Source organism: Drosophila novamexicana, unplaced genomic scaffold, assembly GCF_003285875.2.
Source record: "Drosophila novamexicana strain 15010-1031.04,08,12 unplaced genomic scaffold, DnovRS2.1 tig00004554-arrow-pilon, whole genome shotgun sequence".
Taxonomy (NCBI): domain Eukaryota; kingdom Metazoa; phylum Arthropoda; class Insecta; order Diptera; family Drosophilidae; genus Drosophila; species Drosophila novamexicana.
In genome coordinates this window covers 3,907,781-3,934,025 of record NW_020825051.1, presented here as the reverse complement: position 1 = coordinate 3,934,025, position 26,245 = coordinate 3,907,781, and the positions used below count along the sequence as shown (strand labels likewise).

Genomic DNA, 26,245 nt, shown 5'->3' with positions numbered 1-26,245 from the left:
CACATGTTGTTTAACAAGATATAAATAAAGCAAAAATGCTGCCTCTCTATTCGATTCTCAAAGCAAAGCTTTCTTTATAGTTGGATTTTGCAAACCACATTTCGGAAAAGTTTTAATTGAAAATCTGGTCAGAAGTTTATTTAGTTTTTAGCCTAAATATGCGTAAGACAGGTAAAGTTTCACGTCTTTAATTATGTAATTAAACTTTTTGGTCAGTGCGCAGAGAAACAGCATCAGCCGTATTCTGTTCAAAGCTGTTGGCACAGCAAGTCCTTCAAAAACACTAAGCCACGTACACAGCCACATCCCTGGAAGAGCATCCAGCTCTTAAGTGAACAACAGCGGAAAGTTAATTAATTAATTTAGTTAAAACCACTGACGCTGGTCCATTACAGCACAACGTTCGCAGTCCGTTTTCTGGCTCTACTCGGTAAATATGGAAATCAAATAGGCTTTTAATTAACCATGACAACATTTTGACAGGCCCAAAATGTGGGCAATTGTGGCAACAACGTGATTATGGGTCAACTTTTGAGAAACTTTGGCCTTTAATATGTATTTATAATATGGGCTGTAGCCTTTAAGCGTCCAATTTGCTTGTTGTCAGGACCAACTAAATCTGTGTCCCTGCCAAAAAATGTGCTGAGTAATGCGCTGCGGCAACTAACGCAGGGGCTTTAACCTTCCCTCTGGCATTGAGCATTCAGCATTGATTGATGGCAGACGCTGTGCGTGAACCTATTTATAATACTCGTATGTTTATTATTTACCATGCCAATGTATTTATCCAATGTGGGTAAGTATATTGGTTATGCGTGTTTGCTGATGAAATTTGACTGAAACTAATGGATAACGAAAGACCCAGCCCGTCAAATGCGACCCAATGGACGCGTAAAGCGCATTAGACATTCGCCAGGGTTATAAATTATAAATAAAATTTGCTGTATCAATAGTATTCCTATCGGGATTCCGACCCAAAAACGTCCATTAAGGCGAAATTGAAAAGAAAACGCAGTGTCATATAAAATTCAATGAAATTTGTAAATAAATATGAAATATTTCTATATTCGCATTCAGCAGAATGTTTATTTTATAAAAATTTTGTATACCCTAGAGGTTAGAGGGTATTATCATCGACCACACATAAAAAATATATATATATTTTAGATAAGCATCAGCAGCCGAGTTGATATATATCTATTCTCCCAATTTTATAGCTGTCGTCTTGAAATTTTGCATAGTTTCGACTTTCTTTTGCGGACAGTACATATATCGGAAACGACCGGATCGGACCACTATATAATCGATCGGAAAGTATGTTCTTGTTTGAAGACATGCTAATTTATAAGTTTCACTAAGCTCCCTTCATATTTGCAAAATATAGTCCAAGTCGGATAACTATAGCATAAAGCTGTAATAGAACGATCAGTCAAAAAGAACGAAAGATGGGCAGAATAGTAGGATCTTATATGGCAAAGATATTGTCAACAAACTCCGCATTTTCGAGCTGCATCATTCTCACATATCTGCCAAAGGGATATGCCTAAAAGGGTTTAAGTCTTCGGCGTGCCGAAGATGAGTATAATTCTATTTCCGTTGCATTTTTATGTTACCGAATGTTATCTGAACTTCATTAATTGAAAAATAATTTTAAAAAAGGCTTCGAAGGGGATTGGAACAAAATTTAAATTTCCCGAAAACAAGCTTTGCCTTCAATATGCGCTTTAAACGCAGCGCAGACTTACATAAACACAACACAAATAGATTACTTATTAAATGGAGCAGAAATTTCGGGGAAAATTATTACACAAACACTGCCGCAAGCTGGACAGAGGGATAGAGCTTTTCCGATGAAACTCTCGACAAGTTGCACTTTTTTCTGACAGCTAAGAACAACAAATGAATATTCATTTATAGACATATCAGACGGCAATATTATTTAAGCTCAGCCAACGGATTTCGACGCCCGAAAAGCCGATTTATCATTTTAAATATTGCAGGAAATGTTGTCGCCAAATTGACAGCCACGCGGGGGCTTAACGTACAACGCGGCGTATACTTATTATGTGCGCGACAGTGCGTTCGTGTGTGTGTGTATGTGTGTCTGGCTGTGTGTGTGCTTTGTAGCAGTTACAATGTCAAGAGTATCTTCAGTCGTTCCAAGTTTTGACAGCATATTAAAACAAGCAACAGCGAAAATGACAATGAAAACATTCTAATGAAATATCAACAAACTGTGCCAAGCACACTTTTTGTTTTGCCCTGAAGAGGCGGTTACTGGAAAGGGCGTGGGCGTAGGCGTGGCGTAAGGAGTGAAATATGTGAAATGCCTGCATTTCTCTCTGTTGTAAACTCTGAATAAACTACTTTTGGCATCTCATGAACTCTGCTGCAAATATTATGAGAAACTACCGAGTAAACTATTTTGAATATTTGATTTTCGCTTTGCTATTGGAAAAATATGCTTGCTGCCCCAAAAAGTATGCTTTAAAATTTGTTAGCTGAGTTTTGGAGTTTTGCTAATTGAGCGCCTACTTCAAAGTAAAATGCGATTGTTTTGATTGCTTTACTAAAAATGTTGGAGCATACAATTAAACCACCGCCCCAGTCCCCAGCCTCTCTGGAATGCAGCTGGTTGTTTGTTAATCGTTCTCCTGGCAACGCGCTGAATACAATTGCGTAAAGTTTTTCGTATTATAATTGAATAAAAACATACACAAACTTTCTATGAGCCTGAAACTTGAACATTTTCACTTTGTTTGTTGTTTTTATGAGGCTTAAAATAAATAATTATAATTTACGTAGCAGAGGTCTTTGTTTAACGGGCATTTACGAGTCCGCAGAATTGTAAGAAATTTATTCCAATTTTAGGCGCTTCAAAGGAGCAATGCAAATTGAGTTGAATGGAACCCTCATTTGTTTACCCAAAGGGATTAACATATGCTCTAACCTTTTTTTCGGGTAATGCCTAAGCCATTAGGCCTTATGAATAGGGTCTAACCAGGCCTTTGTTTTGACTCTGCGCTCAGCTCCTGAAACGCAATGAATAACCTGACTGTTTTGGCAATACAATAACGACATGTGCCACAAGCTCCCGACGGTCTTGTTCACAATTTTCATACATAACATTTTTGGGCACAGCTTGCCCCAAGGTGTCACTCAGCTCTTGACAAGCCCGGCCAGGGCTGGCATTGGCCGCCCAAGATTGATGTTTTCACTTACCCACATAATTTCCGTCTGGAATTTATTGCTGGCCCCCCCACGAAGGACTGATTAAACGCTCAGGCTAATGCGAATGCTGCTGCTGCTGCGACGTAGGCCTAATTAGTCTGGCTTTTGAATTATGTGATTACTTTAATTTGTGGCATCCTTGATAATTTATATTTAAATATCTTTCGGGAGAAGTCTGCCAAGGCACAAGCATTTTTGTTGAGTGCTTCGCTTTCGTCTGTACTCAAATGCTGAAAGCTGTTTATAGTTTATGTTTGTCATCAAGACACAGATATTATTGCTGCCGACAGTCCATTAAAAGTCATTAAATAGCCAAACTAGCCGGAATCTCGGTTTATTATTTATGTAGTTAAATGGAATAAAATATTTATCAGCAGCTTTGTTTGCCCACACGCAGAGCAGCTACTTTAGTTAAATTTTCATAACTTGTCAACTTCTTTGCAAGCCCATTTGACATTTGCTTTAATAATTCCATTATTGTTCTGCGCAAAGAGCCTGTTGTATATGAGTCTTGTTTTTCCTGACAAACATGCAATAAATATTCATAAATTGCTGGCAATTTCAACAAACACTTAGGAAAATGAACATTAACAAATAAGCTTAAAGCGTCGACTGCTCAACTAGAAAATATTAAGCACCCAGCTTGGGTTTCTTTTGGTTTTATTAAGGTCTCAACAGGATGCTGAACCGCACTGGAATTTCAATTTATTTTTTACTCTGGCCAAATTGTAGCCTCAATCAAACCAATTTTCATTATAAATGAAAAAACTATTGAGTGAGACCCGGCCATGGCATTTAACCAACTTTTTGGTAAATGCCAATGGAGAGAGATTCAATTTAGCCTGCAATTAGTATTAGAAAATATACAAAGCTAGTCATATTTTCAGTCCAACAGGCAGTTGCAAGTAACAAATTGAATTGTTTCATTGAAATGAGGAAATGTTTTGAGCGGGAGGAATATACATTTATGGCTACTATATATTTATAAATATTTAAAAAGTTGACTTTGTTGTAGCTGCTTTTGCTATACTCTTCAGAGGATTGAAGCCAAGCCTTAACTAGATTGCATTTAGGTTTCCTCTGACACATATCTTCTATGGCATACTCTTCTTGGAACTAAAACACATCTTGACTATATGCGCTGTAGCTCTTCAGTTTTCGCTGACACATATCTTCCATGGCATAATTTAACTCTACTTAAGCCCCACCTTGACTAGATTCGTTCTAACTCTTGAATTTGCTCTGACACATATAAATATAGTTTATTGATTTGCAGCTGCCTGGCTCTTAGTTACCTTCAAGCAGTTTTCCGCCTTAGTCATGCTGACTATACACTCACATTCATAATTCATCTTTGCATTGAGTGCAGTTCTCAGTCATTTCATCCATTTGAAAGTCTGATTCATTCGCTTGATGTGCTAATCTGTCTCGTTTTATATGCTAATTTTCCTATTGAGTGCCTGGCATCATATTTATATGTGTGTGTCTATATAGACATGGCCCAATATACAAGCTCGTAAATCTGTAAGCTCGTAAATGTCCAAGTGCTGTAAACTCGTACTCGATTTGCTGGGCGCACGCCGCTTGTCACACGCTGCGTATACGCAATAAGGCAAGTGCCTGTGGTGAGGGGTTGCTTGCCTCTTGGCCATAGCTTAAAATATATATAACTTTGTTCGTTTGTCATATACAATAAATCAAGCAGCGGACAACAGCCCGCAGCTTGTGTGCCTTAAATTTGTCAACATTTTGATGTGTGGGCGCATTTAAAGAGGCTTTTAACAAAATTTGATAAAGTCTTGTGCCATTCAAGTATCAAATATTTTTCCGCACAATATGCGTAGCTAAGTTTAATCAACTTATGTAAGTTGCTGTGCTGCTTTATTATTTATGGCACGAGCAGCTATTTCTGAAACACAAAATTGTTTGGGGCCAAATATTTTGTACTTTGTGATATGTGCACAATGTTTGTGCCACAAGTGGCAAGACGAGCATTGTTCTTGCCGCTGTCAGTATGATGGCAAGTATCTGCAAAAACTTTGCAAAATGTGATGGCCACGCTTACACGCCAGTGTGTGTGTGCGCGTGTGTGAAAGGATACTTCATTTTAAGTTTAGCGGTAATTGAATTTTCACTTAAGTAGTGGCTAATATAATGACTTGGTTAGCTGGCAAATATTGTCATTACCAATCGCACTTAAGCCCTAATGCTCATAACAGCGCAGAAGCAATTAGACGCTGCCACGTCTGCCACAAACACATATATGTATGCGTTGGTGTTGTGCTTGAGTGTTGCCACAATATGCGGCAACTATAATGCCAATTACTGCTGCTGGCGTGTGGCGAACCTAAGGCACACTGTAAGCGCCTTGTGGCATGCCACGCACAACTTTGATATGCAAATGCGGCTATACCCAAACGGCAACAGGATTGACAATGGCAATATGAATGTGAATGTGGATGTGAATGTGAATGGAAATGGAATGGGAAATCTCTGTTGATAGAGTCGAAAGTCATGCATATTATTTCATGTTTGCAGTTGCTAGTTTTCTGTTCACATTCCGTTGCGCGTCTGAAATTCTTATGCAAATTTATCGCACGCGTCAACAAATTCGTTGCACAGCAATGCATAAATATTAGCCCGTTGAAAACCCCTCTGCAAGCATATAAGGTTAAAATTTATAATTGGAAAAACGAGAAAAAAACTGCTCTGCAAAGCCTTGCTATATGCAGATGCAATGGAGATACTCCCTTGTCTTAAATGTAATGTTAAATTACGAAAAATTTGAGATTAATGTGAGATTTGTTAATAAAATAGATCTATTTGATCAGCTTAGAACTTATTTTTAAAGATTTTTGTAGGAATTTTTAGGAGATATGTTTAGCATTTTTCGCAAGATTTGAGCCTGGTTGAAAATGGAACAATATTATAGTTGTATAGCCTAATTCCACTGTCAACATTTCTTACATTTTTTTGCGAATGTCACATTTTTCCATAAGAAAACACATTTTTCACATTTTCTATTAGTCCAATCGATCATAAACTTTTTGTTTAATAATTAATTACACTTTTTTCACATACTTTTAAATGTTGAATGCACAGTTCATCTCAATTCCATACACATATGTAAAATGTCATTTGAAATGTCTTTCATTCTTTCTTCAAAATCCACTGAGCTGGGTGTAAAACAGGACTCAGAAAGCCCGTAAAGTTCTTACTATGCTTGAAAAGTTTTGTTTAAGTCCGAATCCGCGCAAAGCCGGATAATTCGCGTTAAAGTAACAACAACTCATACATACGTTAATACGTATGTGAGTCCCTTAATTGGATTACATATTTTCGTGTGTGTGGTAGAACATCAAAGGGTGTTTTTTCTACACATTTCTATAAATGCTTGTCATGTCAGATACAAAACACAAAAAGGACAATCAATAGATGTTATTTTTATATATATTGCAATATAATTCCAATTGAGTTTGCAAACACACACAAATGGTCTATTTGTACAGGATTGCGAACACGTTTCAAAGGTCCACTTAAAAAACCATTAAGTCCAATTCTGATGAACGTTATCATCTTTTCATTTAGATTACGCTGACAGCTGTGTTGATATTTGGCCACAAATTTCGACTTTTCAGTAGCTAATAACAGTGTGTGCTAAGTGGTGCAATGGGACTCTGGCTTTTGCTGTCTGTCTATGTAATTCCGAGTGGTTGAGTGGTTCCTCTTTTGCTGCTTTGTTTGCAGCTTGGCAAACAAGCTTTTTGGTGCTTATCCCTGTGCGCACAGCTGTGGCAACTGTTGCAGTACTGATAAGTACACACAAACACACATATGCCACAGACTGTGTGTGTGTGTGTGTGTGTGCGTTGCAACGTCCGCTTTTCATGTCGTCTCATTCACAGTTTTGAGGTGCTGCAGGTGAATTGCACTAGAGTGCCAATCTAAAAGAGTGATTAAGTGGCATTTAATGACTCTAGTTTGCGACTGTAAAAGCAAGTGTTTGCTTCAGGCTGGCAAGCAGCAACTTTTTGTTGTACTCCACTTAATTGCAAACTCTGCTGTAATTTGTCAGGCTTCCATTTAGTTTTCGGATTAAAGAAGGGCATGCTGACAGCTTAAGGCTGCAAATAACTAGTCTTTGCTGTTTCAATTTAATTAGTGAATGTTTAGGTGTAGTCCAGTCCAGGTAAGTTAATTAAGTTTCAAAAGTTCTCTCTCGGCAGCCAAGTATCTTTAACCAGTGGGAAATTCATACGTAATGCAAATTATGATCTTACGTTTTGTTATTTAACAACATTTGCACTTCAAGCTGTGGCAAGGCTAAGCATTTATTTCTATTACTCAATATAAGTTATTTAAATTAATATATATTAATACGATTTGAATTCTAACAAGTATACCTTAATTGTACTTTGAAATCAATCGCAAGGCTATCTAAGAGTTTCACAAAACGACTTTACACTAATTTTCCACAACTGCGAGTGGAGTCTTACAAATCCTTTTTCCGTTGTTCACTTAAATCACAGGGCTTACACTTTTGCATTCATATTTATCACATAAAACACATATATCTCAAAAAAAAGGGAATTGTGTGCAAGTTGGTTAATTGAAAAAATAGCCCAAGTAACATGATATTTGATATTTATTTTACTTTCTGTACAAACCTGTTGTGGCTGGTTGATTGAACTCGGCATTGTTTGAAGTTCATTTGAAAATAGAAACTCGATTGAAATACCAGAAGGTATTAAATGAAATTCTCGTCGCATGTAACTCATTGTCAATCGCAATTCGTTGCCTCTTCTGATGGATGCTCCACGAGGCAACAACAATCTGGCCTTTAGCTCTGTTGGGGCTGCTGGACACAGGAGGAAGAAGGAGGTAGACGGATGGCTGTGTCGTGCGATGCGAAGGAAATAAGACAACTGGGTGCTCGATAGAATTCTGGGAATTTTACTATATCTTGCATGTAAAAATATGTCAATTGTATCCATTTCTTTGTCAGCCATGAATGACAATACAATAAACAACTGCATCATTGCAGCGAGTTCGGATCTAATGTAATAATTGGTATATTGGCATTCAGGGGGTCCGTCGCATCGCTGGGCAGTTCCGGAATGTGGCCGCTGTCGCTTGTGCCATTGCCAGCTGGAACGAGCAGAGCTTAGTTTGTGTTCTTAGGTGCCCCTTTTGACTTTGTATTACCTGCGGAAGCTGCTGCTTTGCTTTGCTGCTCCTCCTCCTCGGTGATGGTGGAGAAGTTGGTCGGCCGCTGTGATGTGATCAATGGACTGGCGGCCAACATGCGATGTGAGTGCCTTTTGCTTTTGCCCGCGTTGGCAGCTGTAAGGGACTGGCGCTTCGATTTGGTAAGCGTCTCGGGCTCCTTAAATACCACCGTGGGCTGCATTTGGATTTGGATGGCAGGAGGAGTAAGTAGTATAAGCTTGGAAACACGCACATGAACTCACCGTTTGAGCAGGATGCTGCTGCTGCTCGGCATGTTGCATTCGATAAGCCTGATACTGTGATATGACACAGAGCAAACAGTAGAGCTTGAAATGGAATCAAATTGAAATAGATTACGAAGCGGAAATTGCCAAACAAGTCCGTTCACTCACATTCAGGCAGAGGATGAAGAAATCTATGGTGAATATGAAACCAACAATGGGATCAAAAATCACACGACGCGACAGCGTCAGGTGGACAAGATGGGCGACTTCGATAAGCAAATCGCAGAGCATTAAACCTATCCAGGGCAACAGCAATTGACGTTTGTTCTGCAAAAGGTGTAAATTGGTTGCGAAATGTGTCAAAGGTCAACTCAGGTGGCCACACTCACATTCCGCAGTCCCACAATCAGCAGCAGCGATGCCACAACCATCAGCATCGAGCAAAACAAAAACAATACGTTGAATATCACAGTTACTGCAATCACAAATCACGTCAATCAATTGCGTTGGATAACCTTTTGCTACTTATATGGCTTTCTGCCCTGACGCCTCCCTCTCTCTCTCTCTCTCTCTTACCTACAGTTACATCACCCTTCTCCAGGATGCTCTCGCCCAGCGGTTGGTTTCTCTGGCCAAGCAGAAACGCCTGCTCCTCCTTCAGATAGAACGTAAACATAAACGTGGACAGGCCAAAGTAGAGCTGCAATATTAAAAGTAAATCTAATCAAGATTAAGAGCTTCTAGTTTTAGAACATATTTCTATTGTGCGATTTTCTTTCAATTGTTCACTTCATTTTCCCAATCCTTTTCGACTCACAGTCTATTGAGCTAAGCATTTTATTAAAAATTCTGTGTTTTCAAATGCGATTAACGGCGAAAGAAGCGCTTGATTTATAATTGGTTTGTCGATTGGACTAAGCTATTTTCTGCTCTCGTTGTATTCTCCTTTCTTCCATTCATATTTTGCATTTTCTCTGACGCGATTGCAGCTCGAGTCCTTTTCGAATTAATCTTTAGCGCATGACGAATTACAACAACAACAAGGGAAGGAACTTGATTTTGTCATAACTTTTCGCTTAATTGTCGCTCTACGTTTTGCCGTCGATAAGCTTCTCACTTCGTTGGTCTTTTGTCATCCATTCATTCGATTGGCTTGTCGTTTGGTCTCATTCATTTTAGTTTCTTGCTTTTTAACTTGTCTAGCTTCTCGCTTGATTTATAATTGTCTCAATTCTCGCTCCACTTCTCGCGCTGCCTTTTGCAAAGTTTCTCTTTTCGGTTTTTTTACTTACTTGGCTTCTCGCTTGATTTATAATTGATTTAATTCTCACTTCGCTTCACGCGCGTTCTTTCACAATGTTTCTCTTGTCTGTCACAATGTTCCTCGCTTCTCGCTTTGCTTCTTAGTTTGCTTCTTAGTTTGCTTCTCGCTTGCTTAAGTTTTCAAATTGTCACTTTTGGCACTTTAGCTGGCTCTAAGCTTTGCTACACTTACTCCCATTTTGCTTCTCGCTTTTTCTCGCCATCTTTTACTATTCGCTTAAGTATATGCAGGAAGATAGGCTAAACTGTTGTTTATCTTGGCTAAGTTTGTTTTTTCTTCTAACAAATCAAATCTCTTGTAATTGATTACCCACCAGAGTGTAAAAGGCGCAGGCAAAGCTGCCTTTACGCACGCTCCTCCAAAAGCAGCAGGACTCGAGTATGGCCATTTTGTGGGCTGTCTTATTCCACCAAACTTATATATATATATACATTGGGAAATCGTAAGTGAAAGTCTTTTGTATAACGGCAGCCGCCACTTTCACTTTACTTTTTGACACTTGCTCGGGGCACTGGGCAGACGGCAGTTTGTCTTAGGATGCCGCCAGCTTTTTTATTGGCCTCTTTTTGTTTTCTTGGGGTTTCTAGGATATTTTGTGGCCTGTCATTGGCCTGCTTATCTATAAACACTGACACTTAATTTCATATACAACGCACGCAGATTTATGACACTGATTTATGTGCCGTATACCAGGCTATATATTCATGTATGGCCACCGACTGCATTTGCCGATTCAACCGTTCGCTTTGAAAGACGCGCCAGAACTAATTCGAATTGTGTTGTTCTGTGAACTCGGAACATGGCCAACAATTCGAACATCGAACCGCATTTTATGAATGAAACTTCGAAAGGGCGTAAGCAGCTGTTGGGCCTCAGGGGCGTCGGTGGAGAGTCAACGCATGCGCCAGCCCGTGCTCTGGGCCAAAAAGCAACAGGCGGCTTTGGCATTGGCAGTGGCCGATTTGCATGTGACGCGAAATGAAGCGAAATCTATGCAAAACTCAAGCAACGGGTGGTCGCAGGCCACGCGGCGTATACGCAATGTCTATAGTTCGCACGAAAATAGCCAACTGTGCGCGCATTTAATTTATTTATAAGCCGCAAATGTGCAGAGTTGGCTCTGGAGCTGCCGCATGCATTCATTTTCATTAAAGCAGTCCACGATAGATGAGCAGGATGCGGATTCCAACCCCAGGAAGTGTGTCTGAATAGATTTTATTCAGCTGTATTCAAAAACAGCTATATCGTTTACTTATCATATTGTTAATTGTAATAAAAAAGATTATTTGATTATAGCCAGGCCTATTGCACTAAACGCAGCCACTTATTTGGGGCAGATGACTCGATGATTCCCTGTGTCGAGCATGACTAATGGTCATCGATGGCGTCGATAAGCCGCAGCTGATGGCCATGAGCGTCGACGGCTTAGGCGCCAGGAAGCGCAAGCAGTCAGCTGGAAAACTGATGAATCACATGAATTGAAACGAAGGACACAGAATTCGAATCGGAGCAGGCGTTGCAGCGACCTTTCGTCTGTTATTGCCTTGTCAAAACCGACTGCTCCTGGCTATGGATGGTAAAGATAATGGACGTAGGGCGCTAAGTAAAACGTCCAGCATTGCGTGAGTATTAAAATATTCTAGTTTGTCCATGTACTGAAAATGTATTTACCGCAAGGGCGGATAGATCAAAAAACAAGGATGTCAAAAAGACGGTGGATAGGGGTCAACAGACAAGCAACTATAAATCGAATATCAGAGATTTTCGTATGCACTATGAGGGCAGTGTCAGCTCTAACTCTGTTGAGGATATAAGAGCCAAGGCTGCACGTTCCACTAACGAAATGGAACAACATCTTGACTTTGATGATCTCTTGCCGGAAATTGGCGAGTTCGGATGCTTTCAGAAAGTTCTGTTCGTTTTGATGATACCCTTTTGCTACATATCCGCCTTTGTGTATCTAAGCCAGATCTTCATGACGCTGCCGCCGGATAAATATTACTGCTTTGTCAACGAGCTGTCGCTTATAGCCAGCGAGGAGGAGCGCAAACAGCTTTCTATACCCAAGGAGGCCGATGGCAGCTACAGTCGCTGCCAGATGTATGATGTCAATTATACGGCCGTGTTTAAGTCCAAGAATCGCAGCGAGCTAATCAATAGTTCGCTGCCGCTTATACCCTGCCGGGAAGGTTATGTCTTTGACCGCAACGAGCCTTTTCGTACGGCAACCATGGAGTTCGGCTGGGTCTGCGCCAATGATCGCTATGCCACATACGCCCAAGTGATCTTTTTTCTGGGCTCCGTTGCAGGTTGCCTGGCCTATGGACACTTTGCGGATCATTGCGGTCGCGTGGCTGCTTTGGTTAGCAGCTGCTCCCTGGCATTCTTCGGCAGTATTTTTACATCGATGGCCACTGACTTTGTTAGCTTTGTCATTATTCGCCTGATTGTTGGCGCCTCCTTTGATACTTGCTTCACCATGATCTATATACTGGGTACGCAACAGTTGACCTATAATGACCTTTTACCCGAACTCAGGCCGAAAGAAGCATCTTTGAAGCATCTAAATCTAGCCAAGCCCATCCGTTTGTCCGTTCGAGCTCGGAGACTACAAAAGCTAAAGACTTGGATATTTCAAATAAATATTCGCCCATACGCACAACGAGCTTGTCATTTTACTCAGATATCTCTTCTCATTTCCAAAATATCGATAATTATCGGTTTTGAGACTTGCTTGCTTAGGCATATCTCGAGGATTGTAAGAGCTATAGATCCCAGCTTGGTGTGAAGGTGTTTGTATAGTACTTATATACAGATTAGGAATGCTTCACTTTTTGGATAAAAGCCCCAAATTATTCAGGAATGCATTACCGAAGTGTTGGGTTGGGTATCTGCTAGTCGGGCACTTCCGACCAGAGCACTCTTATTTGTGTTGATTTAGACTTCCAATGCCTACATTCCCATCCGTAGTACTCGAGTATGTTGGACCGACGTATCGCACCTTCGTGGGCAACATGTCGCTGGCCATGTTCTACTCGCCGTTCACCATGCTGATACCCTGGATGGCCCTATTGCTGCGCACCTGGGGAAACTTTGCTTTGTTCGGCTCGATACCCATTGCTTTTGCTCTATGCGCATATTGTTATTTGCCCGAATCGGCGCGCTGGCTGGTCTCTGTGGGCAAGATCGACAACGCAATTGACATACTGAAGAACGTGGCAGCTAGAAATAAACGAACCGTTTCAAAGAGTTACTGGAAGAAATTCTACGAGAATTGCGAACTGTTCTACAAAGAGGAGTTTGAGGGTCGTAGCTTTACGGTATTTTCGATTTTTAAACGTCGCCGCCTGGCTCGCTATATGGTGCTCATGGTATTTATTTGGATGACTATGTCACTGATCTATGATGGCCATGTACGCGCCGCGTCTGTCCTGGACAAGGAGAACGTGGTTGTTGTCTTTACCATAGCCTGCGCCACAGAGCTGCCGGGCGATCTTCTCGTTATTGTGACCCTGGATCGCTTTGGACGTCGCTGGTGCGCCTTTACCTTTACCACGCTGAGCGGCGTTTTCAGTTTGTTGGCGGCTAACTTAAAGAATCCCACACACACATTGGTGGCCGCTTTGGCGGGACGCTTCTTTGCCAATGTTTGCTACAACATTGGACTGCAATGGGCGGCCGAAGTGCTGCCGACGGTGGTGCGTGCCCAGGGCGTGGCCTTCATACATACCATGGGCTTTGTGGCTATGTTACTCTCCCCGCCGGTCATCTACCTGTCTAATGTATCTCTATCGCTGATGCTCAACACTCTGGGTTTGCTGGGTATTTTGGGTGGCATTCTATCGTTGTTCCTGCCGGAGACCTTGCACCAAGATCTGCCGCAAACGCTCAGCGATGGCGACGACTTTGGCAAGGATCAACGCATGTGGCATCAACCTTGTTGCGGACCGGGAGCGAGGCGCACGCAACGTTTCAAGCGAAACTGGCACGAGGGCTCCAGCTTGCGCACCCTTTCACGAGATGAGTTCCGATCCAAAAAAATGCATCGCGTCGCCGTGGTTAGACCACATGCAAGCAGCTTCATCACCCGCATGCCTTCTTTAGTCAGCCAGGGTACAGAGGTTTTGGAAAGGATAGAAAAGTATACACCACACGATGGATTAAAACGAAACAAGAAATAATTATAAATCTAGATTGTCCAGTACACCTGTCGACAGGTATAGTTCAGAACCAAATTGTTAAGTTCGACGAAGCTGCTGTTTATCCAATTTACCAGCAGCTTGTAGAAATTTTTGTATTCCAGTTTATTTTGTGGTTGTGCCGTGTGTTTAAATTTACAATATTAAAAAGCCAAAATTTCTGTTTTATACATTTTTTTCGCAACTCCATCCAAATATGACTTATATTTCACTCTCATGGAGCTTGCAGCCATTTTGTTAATAACTTGTGTGTTTCTCAACCGATCTTGACGAAATTGTCAGCATTGATTCATATTGTGCTATAGAATATTCTTAAATAAAATTGGTTTTAAATTTTGGCTTAAATTAGGTCCAAGTGAGAGATAAATGTTGACTTTGGTAACTCTAGATCTTAAGACCTTTGCTAAAAAAAATCGCTATCAATTTTTATAGATTGCTTGGAAACGGGACAGGTGTCGATCATCTAGCTATCGATCATTACTAACAAACTAGGACCTACGTTCAAAATTTGGGTTGGGTTGGGGATCAACGCGTCTATACATACGGACAGACAATGGGAAATGCCTAGATCGACTCTGATCTCGATTATTATTAAGAACATATATGCCTTATGGGTTCGGAGCTGCTGCCTTCTGCCTGTTACATACGTTTGCACAAAATCAATATACCCTTGTTACCCATTTTTAATGGGTTCCGAGTAACAAAATCAAATTAAATTCAAGCATCATAATTGCTGTATCGAACGCTTTCGTTCCATCCATTTGCTGAGAGACATTTCCAACCAAACATGAGCTATGTATATCTTTAGTATGCAATCAAATATAGCACGTGTAACACCATCTAATGATGCGAATAACTCGAACTGTATCGGGAGTGAAACTCCAGTCAGTGTTACGAGTAGCTCGATTCGTATCGGGACTGAGCATTGTCCTTCTGCTCATCAACTATGTGCTTTTCATTCGAATTTGGCGCGAACCTCTAACATTTATCAGCGATGAGAAGTATTTCAATAGGACGCTTGCGAAAATCTTAAGACCTCGCTGGTCAGGTAGCCTGGGTCATTCGCAGGTGGGCGATTTTCTTATCGAGGAGCTACAGGACTTGGGTTTTATTGCGCTACGCGACGAATTATTTGACGAAAAGATTTTTACCAATTTTTTGGGCATTATGAATACGGAGGCATCAAGTTTTTTATTGCTCACCTGTCATTATGACTCGAAGTTCTTGAAGAATGCCGCAAACTACGTGGGAGCCACAGATGGTGCCGTTTCCTGTGCCATTCTTCTCACTATGGCCAGGACGCTGGGTCCCTATTTACGCGGAGAGTTCTCACAGCGCGATGACATTGGCTTGCTGGTAAGTGTTTACTAAAAGTTTAAAAACGTCTAAGATAAACGTCTTGTTTATATTTTCAGCTGGTTTTCTTCGATGGACACGAGTCCCTGAACGAGGTGGAAGAAGATTTTAATTCGCTTAATGGATCGCGACGCTTTGCCGAGGTGGAAACCATACCATTGAAAAATATTGCAAGTCTCCATAACTTAATCAAATTGAAATTCAATTCAAGCTAAAATATTGTGTCTTAGGAGTTGGTTGTCACGCTTAACCTAATTGGTGCACCCAACCATATCTACATGAGTCACTACGAGGACACATTTGTATTGCACAATCGTCTGGCAGATATTGAACGGGATATGCAGATGGCAGGCAAGCTGACCAAGTGCCATAAGCTGTTCCACAGCCTGAAAGATCACGAGAGCGATATTGAAGACGATCACTATCCGTTTCTTGAGGAGGGTTCGCATTGATATTGATTGATATGTTGTCAATTTTGGACTATTTTTTCACCTTTTTAGGCGTGCCAGTTTTGCACATAGTGCCCCATACCTATCCAGACGCATGGCACACTGCGGGTGATAATTTTATGAGCCTGCATTGGCCGACAATACGTAATATGAACGCAATTATTCCACGATTTGTTTATGAGTTTTTAAAAACTAACCGAGAAACCGCATAAAAGTATTGAATTAATGTTTAAATTATTTATTCATTAATTTTTTCCATTTTTTTTATATTGAGAAGTTAAGTATTTGTGTTCTATAGGTTCAATTCTTGCTAAATTTCAAACGAGAGGTTTCTGAATAAATGCTAATAAAGGTAAAATTTTCAATTTTATCTAGGACACAAACCACACGAGTTTAATCGCACTTGGAAACCGAACAAGTCACAATTGATTTAAATTATGTATATATTTGAAATCAAAGCGCAATCGAGACAGTTATTTGAGCTTTGAGGCTTACGTATAAAAGCTGAAGTTTTTTTAAGCGTGCGAGCTTATGCCATAAGCCGTTACGCTCTGTGCACGCACGCAAAGCTTTTCTCAGCTTTTGCTTATGTACACAAAGCGTACACAGTCATACGCATGTATGTACTGTGCTTGCATGTGTGAGTGTTTAGTTTGCGCGCCATGAGCGAACGCAGAGCAGCTGCCCAGATCGTTAACAACAACAACAACAACAACAACAACTACTACAACGGCCATGGTAATTTGTTTTAACATACCAGTCATACAGAGATCTGTTCCAGTGCGCCGTAACACTTCAACTGTATCGGGACGTAGCTTGTTAATATGTCGCATTCGTGGTTTTTCATTTTCGTTTCGATTTGGCTGCTGGCAGCTGATAACGTAGGCGCACAGCAGTCCAACGTAAGTTGGGATGAATCTCCCCGTGCGCTGACTCACAAAGCGAGTAAATAATAATAACTGATCTCTTTTAAGCGGCGGCAGGCCGCTAACTGGGCTGACGATGAGGCACATTTCAACAGCAGCCTGGCTTCAATATTGGTGCCACGCGTTGTTGGTAGCCGTGGCCATACGCAGGTGCGCAACTACCTGGTGAATTCGTTAAATGGGCTTGGCTTTCAAACGGAAGTGGATGAGTTTAAGCAACGTGTGCCAATTTTTGGCGAGCTAACGTTTGCGAATGTCATTGGCTACATCAATCCTCAGGCGCAAAACTTCTTGGCACTTGCCTGCCACTACGACAGCAAGTATTTTCCAAATGATCCCGGTTTCGTGGCTGCCACGGACTCGGCTGTGCCCTGCGCCATTCTCTTGAATACGGCCAAAACGCTGAACAGCTATTTGCTGCAGCAGTTTCGCAATCGCAATGATCTCGGCTTGATGGTGCGTCTGAGTGCGCTTAATATTGCCCTTAATTGCAATAATCGCATTAATTTTCTAGCTGATCTTCTTTGACGGCGAGGAAGCCTTCAGGGAGTGGAGCAACAGTGACTCGGTTTATGGTTCGCGTCATTTGGCCAGCAAGTTGGCGCGCACGCGCAGTCCGACATCCACGTCAGATCAAGCCAATCTAGCTCCACGTCACATCGATCGCATTGTAAGTTGTTGACTTAGCGGTTAGACAGGCTCTTCTATTAATTGAACTTGTATCCTGCTTAGGAGGTGCTCGTGCTGCTGGATCTGATTGGTGCTCGCAATCCGAAATTTTCTAGTTTCTATGAGAATACGCACGGTTTGCATACTAGTCTGGTGGAGATTGAGCAAACATTGCGTACTGCTGGCCGGCTGGAGGGCAATAACAAAATGTTTCTGAATCGACCCGCTGGTGGATTGGTAGACGACGATCATCGTCCGTTCCTGGAGGAGAATGTGCCCATATTGCATTTGATAGCGACACCTTTTCCGGATAGTTGGCACACGCCAAGAGACAATGCTGCCAATCTGCATTGGCCATCAATACGTAACTTCAATCGCGTCTTCCGCAACTTTGTCTACGAATATCTGAAACGGCATACTGCACCCGTAGATTTGCGTTTCCATCGCAAGTAGAGTTGTATAGGTTTGATGTGGCTTAAATATTATCATTGTATTTATCGTGTAAATTGTGTTTTTGTTAATAAAAAAGTCCTAGTTAATGCAGCCGCTTTTTTTTCGGTTTAGCGACGCTTGCGACCGGTCTGGCCCTTTTTGCCCGGTGCACGCTGACCTTGATGACCCTTAGGCTTCTTGCCTACTGCCTTGCGACTGCCTTTGCCCTTCTTGCCACCCTTTTTCGCAGGTCTGTTGGCGCCTTCAGCCTCGCGTCTAATAAAATATAGAAATTAATTAATATGCTATTTTGGGTTGTGCTAGCAGCATGTCTTACTCTATCCGCTCGTCTTGTTTTTGCAGCGATATCGCCTTATCCACATCTATTTTGGGCTTTTTACTAAGAACACTCTTGATAAGATCCAAATTGGCCTCTCTCTCAGGCTGTGCTGTGATATGCGATGCTTTGCGTTTGCCGCCTGGTATCAGTTCCTTAACACCCAGACCACGTGCCTCCTTCTCTTTAGGCAATTTGCTTTGGAATTTGCCCACCGATGCAGTTGAAGATTTGGCTACCGTCACGGCAGTAAGCAGCTGGTTGGAAGATGCGGCCTCTGGGCCCAGATAGCCGCTGCGTGGCATGTCAATCTTTTTGGCCCGCACAATGTTCCGCATACGCTGAATCTCGTTCTTGGCAACCTTCTCGTTGCGCAAGTCCATCTTCTTTTGGAACATGTCTGTGTTGGGATCCGCATTCTGGGGCACCTCCAGCACCCAGTCCTTATCTTTCTCAGCCTCGGCTCGTTTGAAGCCATACGTAGGTACCCATTTCTATGTGGTTGCATGGTTAGTTATATTATCGCTGTAATTTCTAGAGTACTTACATCCAGGACATCATCGTAGGTTTTCTTGTCCTTCTTTTTCTTTGTGATGCCCTTTTCCTTGGCGAACTTCTCCCATTTCGTCAAGGGACGTGGACCTGGCGGTTTGCGTAGACGCGGCAGCACAGTTGTTGGCTCGGGCAACTTGGCCACAATACTTTCGTCCACACGTTCGGTTGGCAGTTCCCAAATAGCATTGACCAGCAGTTGTGTATTTTCACGGGTCAGAGCAGCCAAATACTCCTCCTTATTGTTGCTACATTAATTCAATATTTATTTTAAATGCCTACAATGGTTTTGCACATTTTACTTACGCGAGCTGCCGGTCGTCAAAATCATTGGGATCTGTGATGAGTAGGGTGCCTACATCTATGCGGCATTCAAGATGTTTTTCTACTGTAATTGGCTTGTATTTATCCAATTCCTTTTGGTGTTTTTCTAAAACTGCTTTAACAACATCCATTTTGTGTGAAAAAACAGCAATCCAATAACTTTAATATTTATACACGTGCGTTGCCAGTAGTGTTGGGTTGGACGTGAGAGAGTGAACAAAAAAGAACTGGTTCCCTGCTGTGTGCACAGCTGTGGGCACTGAACATTTTTAACATTAGATAAAATGTTATTAGAAGCGCGCACTAAAGTGATATCGGTAAGATCGTTGGTTAGTGGAATTAAAAATTTCAGAAGCAGCTGAAAAAAGGAAAAATGTATTTAAGCCGGCGTCTTAGAAAAAGAAACGCGGATGACGCTCGAAATTAATAATAACAGCTGCAAACTGCGTTGAAATTTGTATGGCTGTTAACTAGTTTGGTATTGACACAGCTAAATATCGATACATTTTGAGCTCATTACAATACGCCTTTATACATGTCGCTGAACCCACATATCGGTCAGCGTTGGATAACTTAAATGGCAGGTCTACATGGTTTGTTTCTGGTTAAAATAAAAACATGCAGTTTGGCACATATATTATCGACCACTTTAAATAATCGACAAGCCACCACAATACATAATTACAGTGCTGGAAAGAGCGCACTGGTTCAGCTACAGTAAAAGTTCGTTCGCTCTTTAGTTAAAATGGCGCCAAAGTTATAAATTTGGTGGCAAAAGTTGTATTTGTGTAAATTTTTTTTAATTCGAAAATCATGGATGAATTGGCGCAGTTGCGCAAACGCATTACTACATCTTTTAAGTTATGCGGTTTTCTGATTCGGTCCGAGAACAGCACTTACCTCGCCGAGCAACTGCTGCCCTTCGAGCCGGCCGAGCGTGAGAAATGGATGACGGTCATAACGGAGAATCTACAGGGACAGAAGCTGTCAACGCCGCATGTTGAGCGAGAAGCGTTGGAAAAGGCTATCAATGAACTAAATCGCGTTGGTTTGGATGAGGGCGAGACAATTTTTTCACTAATCGATGCATTTACCGTGCCACGCAACCGCTACAACACGCGGATCAAAAAGTTTGAGCTGGACACGCAGCCGCGACGCCTGCTGACACAGCCCCGCATGAAGTCTGACTATCTGCAGCAGCGCTATGCAATGTTGCTGCAGAAAACCCTGCGGCATGATCTTTTTGCGCCAGCAATCATCCAAGATGGCGTTGCAGCCGCAGCGCAGTCAAAAAAATTCAAATTGCAGTACGCAGAAAACTTGCTGGCGACATCCCACTTGAAGGAGGCTGTGGTATTGGGTCTGCTCACTCAGCTCAAGGAGGGCAAATTCTTCGTGGAGGATCCAACGGGTTGTGTAGAGCTTGATTTAAGCGGCGCGCGTTTCCATGCTGGCTTCTTCTGCGAGGGCTGCTTTGTTCTCGCGGAGGGCAGCTATGCGAATGGCGTACTAAAAGGTGAGTCTTGTTTAAATGTCTAGCGCTGCGGTATGATAACCACTTACACTTTACATTACAGTCGATGGTTTAGGCTTTCCGCCCGCTGAGCCAGCCACCAGCAGCCGAGCCTTCTTCGGCACCGGCAACACTTGGGGCGGCGAGTCCACAAAGCTGCTGAAGTACTCGCCACGTTTGCAAGAAGTCGAGCGCACCAACACGGAGACGACGCTGGTATTTCTTTCTGATGTGCGTTTGGATCTGCCAGTTGTCATGGACAAACTGCGCCAGCTTTTTGTCGGCTATGATTCCTGTCCGCCCCAGGCCATTGTCCTGATGGGGCCCTTTACGGCCAGCACGCGCAATCACCATGAGCTACGTCAGCATTTGGATGCTCTGGGCGCATTGGCCGCCGGCTGCGAGCAGCTTAAAAAGCAGACCGATTTAATTCTCGTGCCCTCCGCGGAGGATCCGACAGCACCGAACATTTTACCACGCGCTCCGCTGCCCGAGTGTCTGGCCGCTGGCCTGCTCAAGGCTTGGCCGCGCACCCAGCTGGCCACGAATCCCTGCCGCTTGCAGTATTGCACTCAACAGATTGTCGTCTGTCGTCTGGATCTTATGGCCAAATTCTGTCGCAATACGCTGCACTTTCCGCCAGACACAACGCACATCGAGCAGCACTTTGCACGCACGCTCGTCTGTCAGGGTCATCTGGTGCCAATACATCCAATTGCGATGCCCGTGCACTGGGATTATGACCCGGCGCTGTGGCTTTACCCACTGCCTGATCTCATTGTGATGGGTGACTCCTGTCAGAGCTTTGCCAGCACTCAGCATGACTGCACAGTGTTGAACACCGGCTCCTTTGTCAAGTCCAAGTTCGCATTTAAGGTATACATACCTGCCACACGCACCATTGAGGACTCCGAGATACCCGGAGACATGGATACAAGCTAGGCCTACTTCTGCCCACAAATGTATGTTGAAACATTTCCCCAAATCAATCCCAATAGATATATATATATGCATGTGTATTTGTATGTATATTTGCCATATTAACTTTGGAGCCTCACATGTTGCGTTGTTCCCCGCCCCCCCACCCACTTTCCATGCGTGTTTCACAGTTGATAAGCGTTGAGCGTCACCCTCGTCGGGCATCATATGCGGCACAGCATGTGTTCCACAATCTTTTTGGCTGCTGACGCGCCTCGCAATCTGCTTTTTACTACTCGTCGGGGGTTGTCTATTATTTTTCATGACTTAAAGCCGATTTGGAAGAATATTGTTGCTCTGCTGGCGACGTCACTTAGCGCCGTGGAAATTCAATTTCCCAGCCGCACACACATAGCGCCTCGCCAGCTGAAACGGCAATTTTGTTAATGCGTTTGACCTGAGGACATCAATTGCCCTCGTTTTGTGACATTGCTACTTTTTCGTTTCTCGATTTGGGCCACCCTGGGCCCAAAATCGTTTTTTAAGACATCATTAGCCCATGGCCGGCAGAAGGATATAAGGGCGACGTTTCCGATTGCTGCTGGCAGCGTTCTCTATTGATTTATGATTTATTGCCAAATACTTTGATAGTTCCATAAAGTGTTCGGTGTCCGGTGTCCCTTTCTATGTATCAATTTCCAAAATGTGTCCAGTGTGCAAATTCAATTGCCAGGGCGGTTCACAGAGCTGGGCGTGTCTTTGTTTTGGGCTGCCATTGTTTTCCATTTTGCGAGCGTCTGCTGGAGTCTGCAACCCCCCAAACTTTGAAATATATTTGTGCCGGGACGACAATCTTGCTTCTGCTTCATTTAACTGGTACATTTGCAACTTTTAAAATTTAAATATTGTTTGCGACTGCTCCGCAATTGGCGAAGTGGAGCAATAACATAAAAAAGCATTTTATCTCGGCTGGTCATTATTTTTTATGATGCCCACACAGTTGACACCATTTACATGATTCCAACGAACCGCAGCAGACCCCATCCTGCCCCTATGCCCGACCACAGAATTCGATTAAAGCAATCGCTGATGCGGAATCTTTCGAAAGCTGTTGATGGAGACACAATCGCTGAGCCCCAGGCTCATCAATCAGTGTCACAGCTGCGCCTCAAGTGGTCGATGCAACTCCAATCAAGGATCAAAGCAACTGGACGGGGGCTAGCCGGCGACACATCATCAACCAGCTTCTAACTCTTCCACACATCCTGTTCCAATCACACACAGGATGCGGCCAAGTGCATGTCCTGTGGTTATTTGACAATTGTTCGACTTGTTAGCATATCCTTCACTGATTTTCCAATGCTGGCAAGTGGCCATATGTCAGGCGTCCCATATAATCATGTATTCCAGTCGCTTTTGTGGTGTGATTTTTTTTGTATTTTTTAATTTTCATGGTTTAAAAAGGGGGCGGGGCATGGTCTTAAATATGTATTGTATACCCTTATGCCGGAGGTGAACGAGGTGGTTATGATGAATGCCAGACATAGGGGTTGATATTTAGCAAGCATGTTGATTTTCATTTTATGCTAAAGCTCTTAACGGATCAGAAGTTACATTTTCGAATAATTTAAGATTATACGGATCGTTTTCATAAGTCTAGCATTAATTCTGGAAATGGGTATTTAGAATGGTGAACTTTGAATATACCAAGTTTTTATAATCGCAACTAATATTGCGTAAATATAGGGCGTACTTTTTCAATAAATACTTTTAAAAGGATTCAATATTTTGTTATTGCTTGTCGCTTAAGGTCTAGTTGTTATTGTATTACTAATTTGTTTAAATCAATGGTTCTAAATATAAAACAAAATTTTGTAAGTTGTAACTGCGTATTAAAATAGTTGCCATTTCACTATTTAAAATTGTGTTAAGCGAGTATCTAGGTTCGAAGTCTTAGCCGATGGAGACGCTTCTATTCTAAAGGCTAGATTGAGGTTTTCCTATTCTTTAAATAATAAAATAATAATTATATAATGATAAGCTCTTCAACTCTTTAACTAAACAAGCTTAACACAGTTGTGTTAAATTGTTGCTCCATGGTAAAACACACATAAATGGGTCTCTGTTAAGCTCGCTTTGGCTTTATTATAGCTTGTCGCTTGTAATTCTCAACAAGTTGAAAATTCGAAACAATGGCAAGACGCTTGCAATTCTAGAGTCGATAGCAATGTCTGCTGAAGATAGATTCGTATGTTCCTAAAAGAGCTAAAAACACAACCTGCTTTTTAGTTTATTATTATAAAACTAATAAATAATAATAAAAGATTATTAAAGGGTATTTAAGGCATCAATACCCTTTCATTCTACATTCTTTTTGCTCGCATATGGTCAAAGGTTTTGTCGGGCACTTTGAAACCAGTCCATCAGCTGGAAAATCAAAAGCCGCCTTTGTTTATGTGAATTTCTTTGTTTCATTCATTGATATTTGCGGATAGCTAATTCAACTTTTTATGCACCCTGCAAATGGCGCGTTTATGAGATTTTTCGCATAGTGCATAAAATTTTGATAGGGTTATCATTGACTTTGTTGCCAGGCAGGCAGCCAACAAAATCCATACTAAAACCGAATGACTGCAATGAAAACGCATACACGCAGCGAACTCATAAGCCCGAGTGGCAATTGTCACAAACATAAACTCCACTTGGAGACGGTTAAGAGGGCGACGACAATGTTCCAAGTTGGGCTGCGCAGTGCGGACGTGTGTCAACATTTACGCCTCAATTATCAACCGCAGCAGCACAAACAATATCCGCATATAGAGTCGATAATTTGTTGTCCATAAGCTGCTCCCAATTCACAGCCCATCCGCACGCACACACACATGCAGCAGACAGACCACCCAGCGTGGACAGCTTGCCCAGGCCGAATCCCAAACCCAATCCGGATGGCGAGCCGCATCTTAATGCCCCAGCCAATCCGTAACAGTGTCGCTTTCTAGCTGTTCTCTTTGTGGCAGCGTAAGGGACACGTGCCGGCCATTAATTTACGCGATGGCTTTATCTGTGATTTGGTTGCGCACCGCCAGCCTGGCCTATCCAGACTCGTACTGGCACGTGCCGCCTTTGGCAAATCAAATGTTTTTATTATTTAAAGCGACAAACGTTGTGGCGTTTTATTGTCTTCCTCATGGCGATAACAACACAGTTGCTTCGACGGCAGGACAAATTACAGTTAAGCCGCATCCTGACCGCCATTCTACGCGAATTGATAACGAATTGCACCTTGGGGACAGCGTCGCTTGACTTTTCGCTCTTAATGAAAATAAAGTGATAAATTTTAATTGATTTAACTTTTGTCCTTGGCTTCAGACGAGGCTCCTTCAAGCGATAGGATCGCTGGACAAACGTCGGCTCATTAGCCAAGGATAATGCATCAAGATAATACTTGAATGTTTGACATAATTGAATTTTTTAATGGCATTTGTGTTTCTTTGTAAACTGTTGCTAATGTGCTTTTTGTATTTAGAGTTTTGAACTATCGGCTTCTGTTTAAAAACAAGCATTTTCTTATGTTTGAAAATAGCAGAATATTTGGGCAGCAGAATACAGGTTCAATGTTTACATTTGATATGGTTGAACTTCAGGAATAGAGTATTGCCGTTTAGTTCAGATCAAATTCGATTGAACGGGTCATAAAAATGAAATTCTGAACTTATTCAGTTACAAGTGAACTGAATCGGGGTTTTTTCAGTTCACTCGTTTATTTATTCAGTCGCTTATGAACGATATTTTCCGTACTCGTTCAGTCGTTCATGAACTACACATTCCATTGAGCTGTTCAATTGTTCATGAACAAAAAACTAAAGGGATTTTACGTTTACTTTGAATTTGTTGAGGACAGGTTATAGCAGATGGATTATGTCCGCAAAAGGTTGATTATCTCACATATTTTAATCATAATATGTGATATAATTTAATTTTATTTATGTGCACTCTTATTAGGTAAAAAAAGGGAATATATTTTTGGAAACTGAAAATATGAAAATAACCTGAAAAACAACTGAAAAGCTCAACAAAAAGAATCGCTTATGATCAACTGAATATCTGAACAAAACGAATAGTTCATGACCGACTGAATAACTGACCGAGTGAACTAATGCGGCGAACTTATTCAGAAAATTAAACTAGAAGTCCTCAATCGAATGAGGAATATTTTAGGTGCATTAAGGAATACCTCAATTCACATACAGAAAGACGCCGTAAGGCTTGAAGTTGGCTGCGCTTTATACTTAAGATTAAAGATTAGAAATTAAACTAAATTAAGCATATTTTTGCTGAGCCTACTGAGTCACACTTGTTGCATTTGCAACATCTATAAGCTTTGCCATCAATGTTCGAATTTATATTTTCGCCCAGCTCCAGTCTCAACTCTCAGTCCCTTGAATTATTAACATTCGTTTCATTTGTTATCTTCAATTTTCTTGCAGGCCGAAACTCTTTTTGGTTACATATTTCAAATTGATTGCTTTTAAATTAAAACTGGGCATAAATCACACAATGCC

General features: G+C 41.9%; 6 protein-coding genes across 8 annotated transcripts; 4 read left to right on the top strand and 2 right to left on the bottom strand.

Moving 5' to 3' along the window:
* Positions 1–7,967: 7,967 nt before the first annotated feature.
* Positions 7,968–10,744, bottom strand: LOC115769737. The gene is made up of 7 exons (XM_030714676.1): positions 10,322–10,744; positions 9,261–9,384; positions 9,074–9,159; positions 8,853–9,011; positions 8,703–8,786; positions 8,437–8,635; positions 7,968–8,379 (listed from the first exon to the last, which is right to left on the bottom strand). Exons 1-7 carry the CDS (start codon positions 10,394–10,396, stop codon positions 8,267–8,269), a joined length of 840 nt encoding a protein of 279 aa, XP_030570536.1. The 5' UTR covers positions 10,397–10,744; the 3' UTR covers positions 7,968–8,266.
* A 788-nt stretch (positions 10,745–11,532) lies between these two features.
* Positions 11,533–14,348, top strand: LOC115769885 (organic cation transporter protein-like). Of its 2 annotated transcripts, none has more exons than XM_030714895.1 (3): positions 11,533–11,630; positions 11,695–12,503; positions 12,979–14,348. In XM_030714895.1, exons 1-3 carry the CDS (start codon positions 11,578–11,580, stop codon positions 14,187–14,189), a joined length of 2,073 nt encoding a protein of 690 aa, XP_030570755.1. In that variant the 5' UTR covers positions 11,533–11,577; the 3' UTR covers positions 14,190–14,348. The 2 variants fall into 2 exon arrangements, with proteins under 2 accessions (XP_030570755.1, XP_030570754.1); XM_030714894.1 differs by having other exon boundaries at positions 11,686–12,503.
* Positions 14,349–15,036: 688 nt separating this feature from the next.
* On the top strand, positions 15,037–16,246 carry LOC115769664 (glutaminyl-peptide cyclotransferase-like). The gene is made up of 4 exons (XM_030714577.1): positions 15,037–15,563; positions 15,623–15,733; positions 15,794–16,004; positions 16,064–16,246. The coding sequence occupies exons 1-4, from the start codon at positions 15,051–15,053 to the stop codon at positions 16,222–16,224; spliced, it is 996 nt and encodes a 331-aa protein (XP_030570437.1). The 5' UTR covers positions 15,037–15,050; the 3' UTR covers positions 16,225–16,246.
* A 546-nt stretch (positions 16,247–16,792) lies between these two features.
* LOC115769769 (glutaminyl-peptide cyclotransferase) lies at positions 16,793–18,081 on the top strand. 2 transcript variants are annotated; one of them, XM_030714733.1, is made up of 4 exons: positions 16,793–16,914; positions 16,996–17,394; positions 17,453–17,608; positions 17,671–18,081. In XM_030714733.1, the coding sequence occupies exons 1-4, from the start codon at positions 16,837–16,839 to the stop codon at positions 18,058–18,060; spliced, it is 1,023 nt and encodes a 340-aa protein (XP_030570593.1). In that variant the 5' UTR covers positions 16,793–16,836; the 3' UTR covers positions 18,061–18,081. The 2 variants fall into 2 exon arrangements, with proteins under 2 accessions (XP_030570593.1, XP_030570592.1); XM_030714732.1 differs by having other exon boundaries at positions 16,794–16,914; positions 16,987–17,394.
* A 53-nt stretch (positions 18,082–18,134) lies between these two features.
* On the bottom strand, positions 18,135–19,445 carry LOC115769768 (ribosome biogenesis regulatory protein homolog). Its single transcript, XM_030714731.1, has 4 exons — positions 19,235–19,445; positions 18,924–19,176; positions 18,377–18,870; positions 18,135–18,315 (listed from the first exon to the last, which is right to left on the bottom strand). The coding sequence occupies exons 1-4, from the start codon at positions 19,381–19,383 to the stop codon at positions 18,168–18,170; spliced, it is 1,044 nt and encodes a 347-aa protein (XP_030570591.1). The 5' UTR covers positions 19,384–19,445; the 3' UTR covers positions 18,135–18,167.
* A 556-nt stretch (positions 19,446–20,001) lies between these two features.
* LOC115769641 (DNA polymerase epsilon subunit 2) lies at positions 20,002–21,798 on the top strand. The gene is made up of 2 exons (XM_030714552.1): positions 20,002–20,768; positions 20,830–21,798. The coding sequence occupies exons 1-2, from the start codon at positions 20,066–20,068 to the stop codon at positions 21,705–21,707; spliced, it is 1,581 nt and encodes a 526-aa protein (XP_030570412.1). The 5' UTR covers positions 20,002–20,065; the 3' UTR covers positions 21,708–21,798.
* Positions 21,799–26,245: the final 4,447 nt, after the last annotated feature.

Bases quoted from the DNA above. Each gene is read 5' to 3' on its own strand.
- LOC115769737 (XM_030714676.1), bottom strand. From the start codon at position 10,396: ATGGCCATACTCGAGTCCTGCTGCTTTTGGAGGAGCGTGCGTAAAGGC. The intron at 9,385-10,321 runs GTGGGTAATCAA...TTAATATTGCAG, and splicing joins CCTGCGCCTTTTACACTCTG to CTCTACTTTGGCCTGTCCAC. The intron at 8,380-8,436 runs GTAATACAAAGT...TGCTCGTTCCAG, and splicing joins CAAAGCAGCAGCTTCCGCAG to CTGGCAATGGCACAAGCGAC.
- LOC115769885 (XM_030714894.1), top strand. From the start codon at position 11,578: ATGGATGGTAAAGATAATGGACGTAGGGCGCTAAGTAAAACGTCCAGC. The intron at 11,631-11,685 runs GTGAGTATTAAA...ATTTACCGCAAG, and splicing joins AGTAAAACGTCCAGCATTGC to GGCGGATAGATCAAAAAACA. The intron at 12,504-12,978 runs GTACGCAACAGT...TCCCATCCGTAG, and splicing joins CACCATGATCTATATACTGG to TACTCGAGTATGTTGGACCG.
- LOC115769664 (XM_030714577.1), top strand. From the start codon at position 15,051: ATGATGCGAATAACTCGAACTGTATCGGGAGTGAAACTCCAGTCAGTG. The intron at 15,564-15,622 runs GTAAGTGTTTAC...TTATATTTTCAG, and splicing joins GCGATGACATTGGCTTGCTG to CTGGTTTTCTTCGATGGACA. The intron at 15,734-15,793 runs GCAAGTCTCCAT...ATTGTGTCTTAG, and splicing joins CCATACCATTGAAAAATATT to GAGTTGGTTGTCACGCTTAA.
- LOC115769769 (XM_030714732.1), top strand. From the start codon at position 16,837: ATGTCGCATTCGTGGTTTTTCATTTTCGTTTCGATTTGGCTGCTGGCA. The intron at 16,915-16,986 runs GTAAGTTGGGAT...ATCTCTTTTAAG, and splicing joins TAGGCGCACAGCAGTCCAAC to CGGCGGCAGGCCGCTAACTG. The intron at 17,609-17,670 runs GTAAGTTGTTGA...TATCCTGCTTAG, and splicing joins CACGTCACATCGATCGCATT to GAGGTGCTCGTGCTGCTGGA.
- LOC115769768 (XM_030714731.1), bottom strand. From the start codon at position 19,383: ATGGATGTTGTTAAAGCAGTTTTAGAAAAACACCAAAAGGAATTGGAT. The intron at 19,177-19,234 runs GTAAGTAAAATG...GAATTAATGTAG, and splicing joins TTTGACGACCGGCAGCTCGC to CAACAATAAGGAGGAGTATT. The intron at 18,316-18,376 runs GTAAGACATGCT...ATATTTTATTAG, and splicing joins AAACAAGACGAGCGGATAGA to ACGCGAGGCTGAAGGCGCCA.
- LOC115769641 (XM_030714552.1), top strand. From the start codon at position 20,066: ATGGATGAATTGGCGCAGTTGCGCAAACGCATTACTACATCTTTTAAG. The intron at 20,769-20,829 runs GTGAGTCTTGTT...TTTACATTACAG, and splicing joins TGCGAATGGCGTACTAAAAG to TCGATGGTTTAGGCTTTCCG.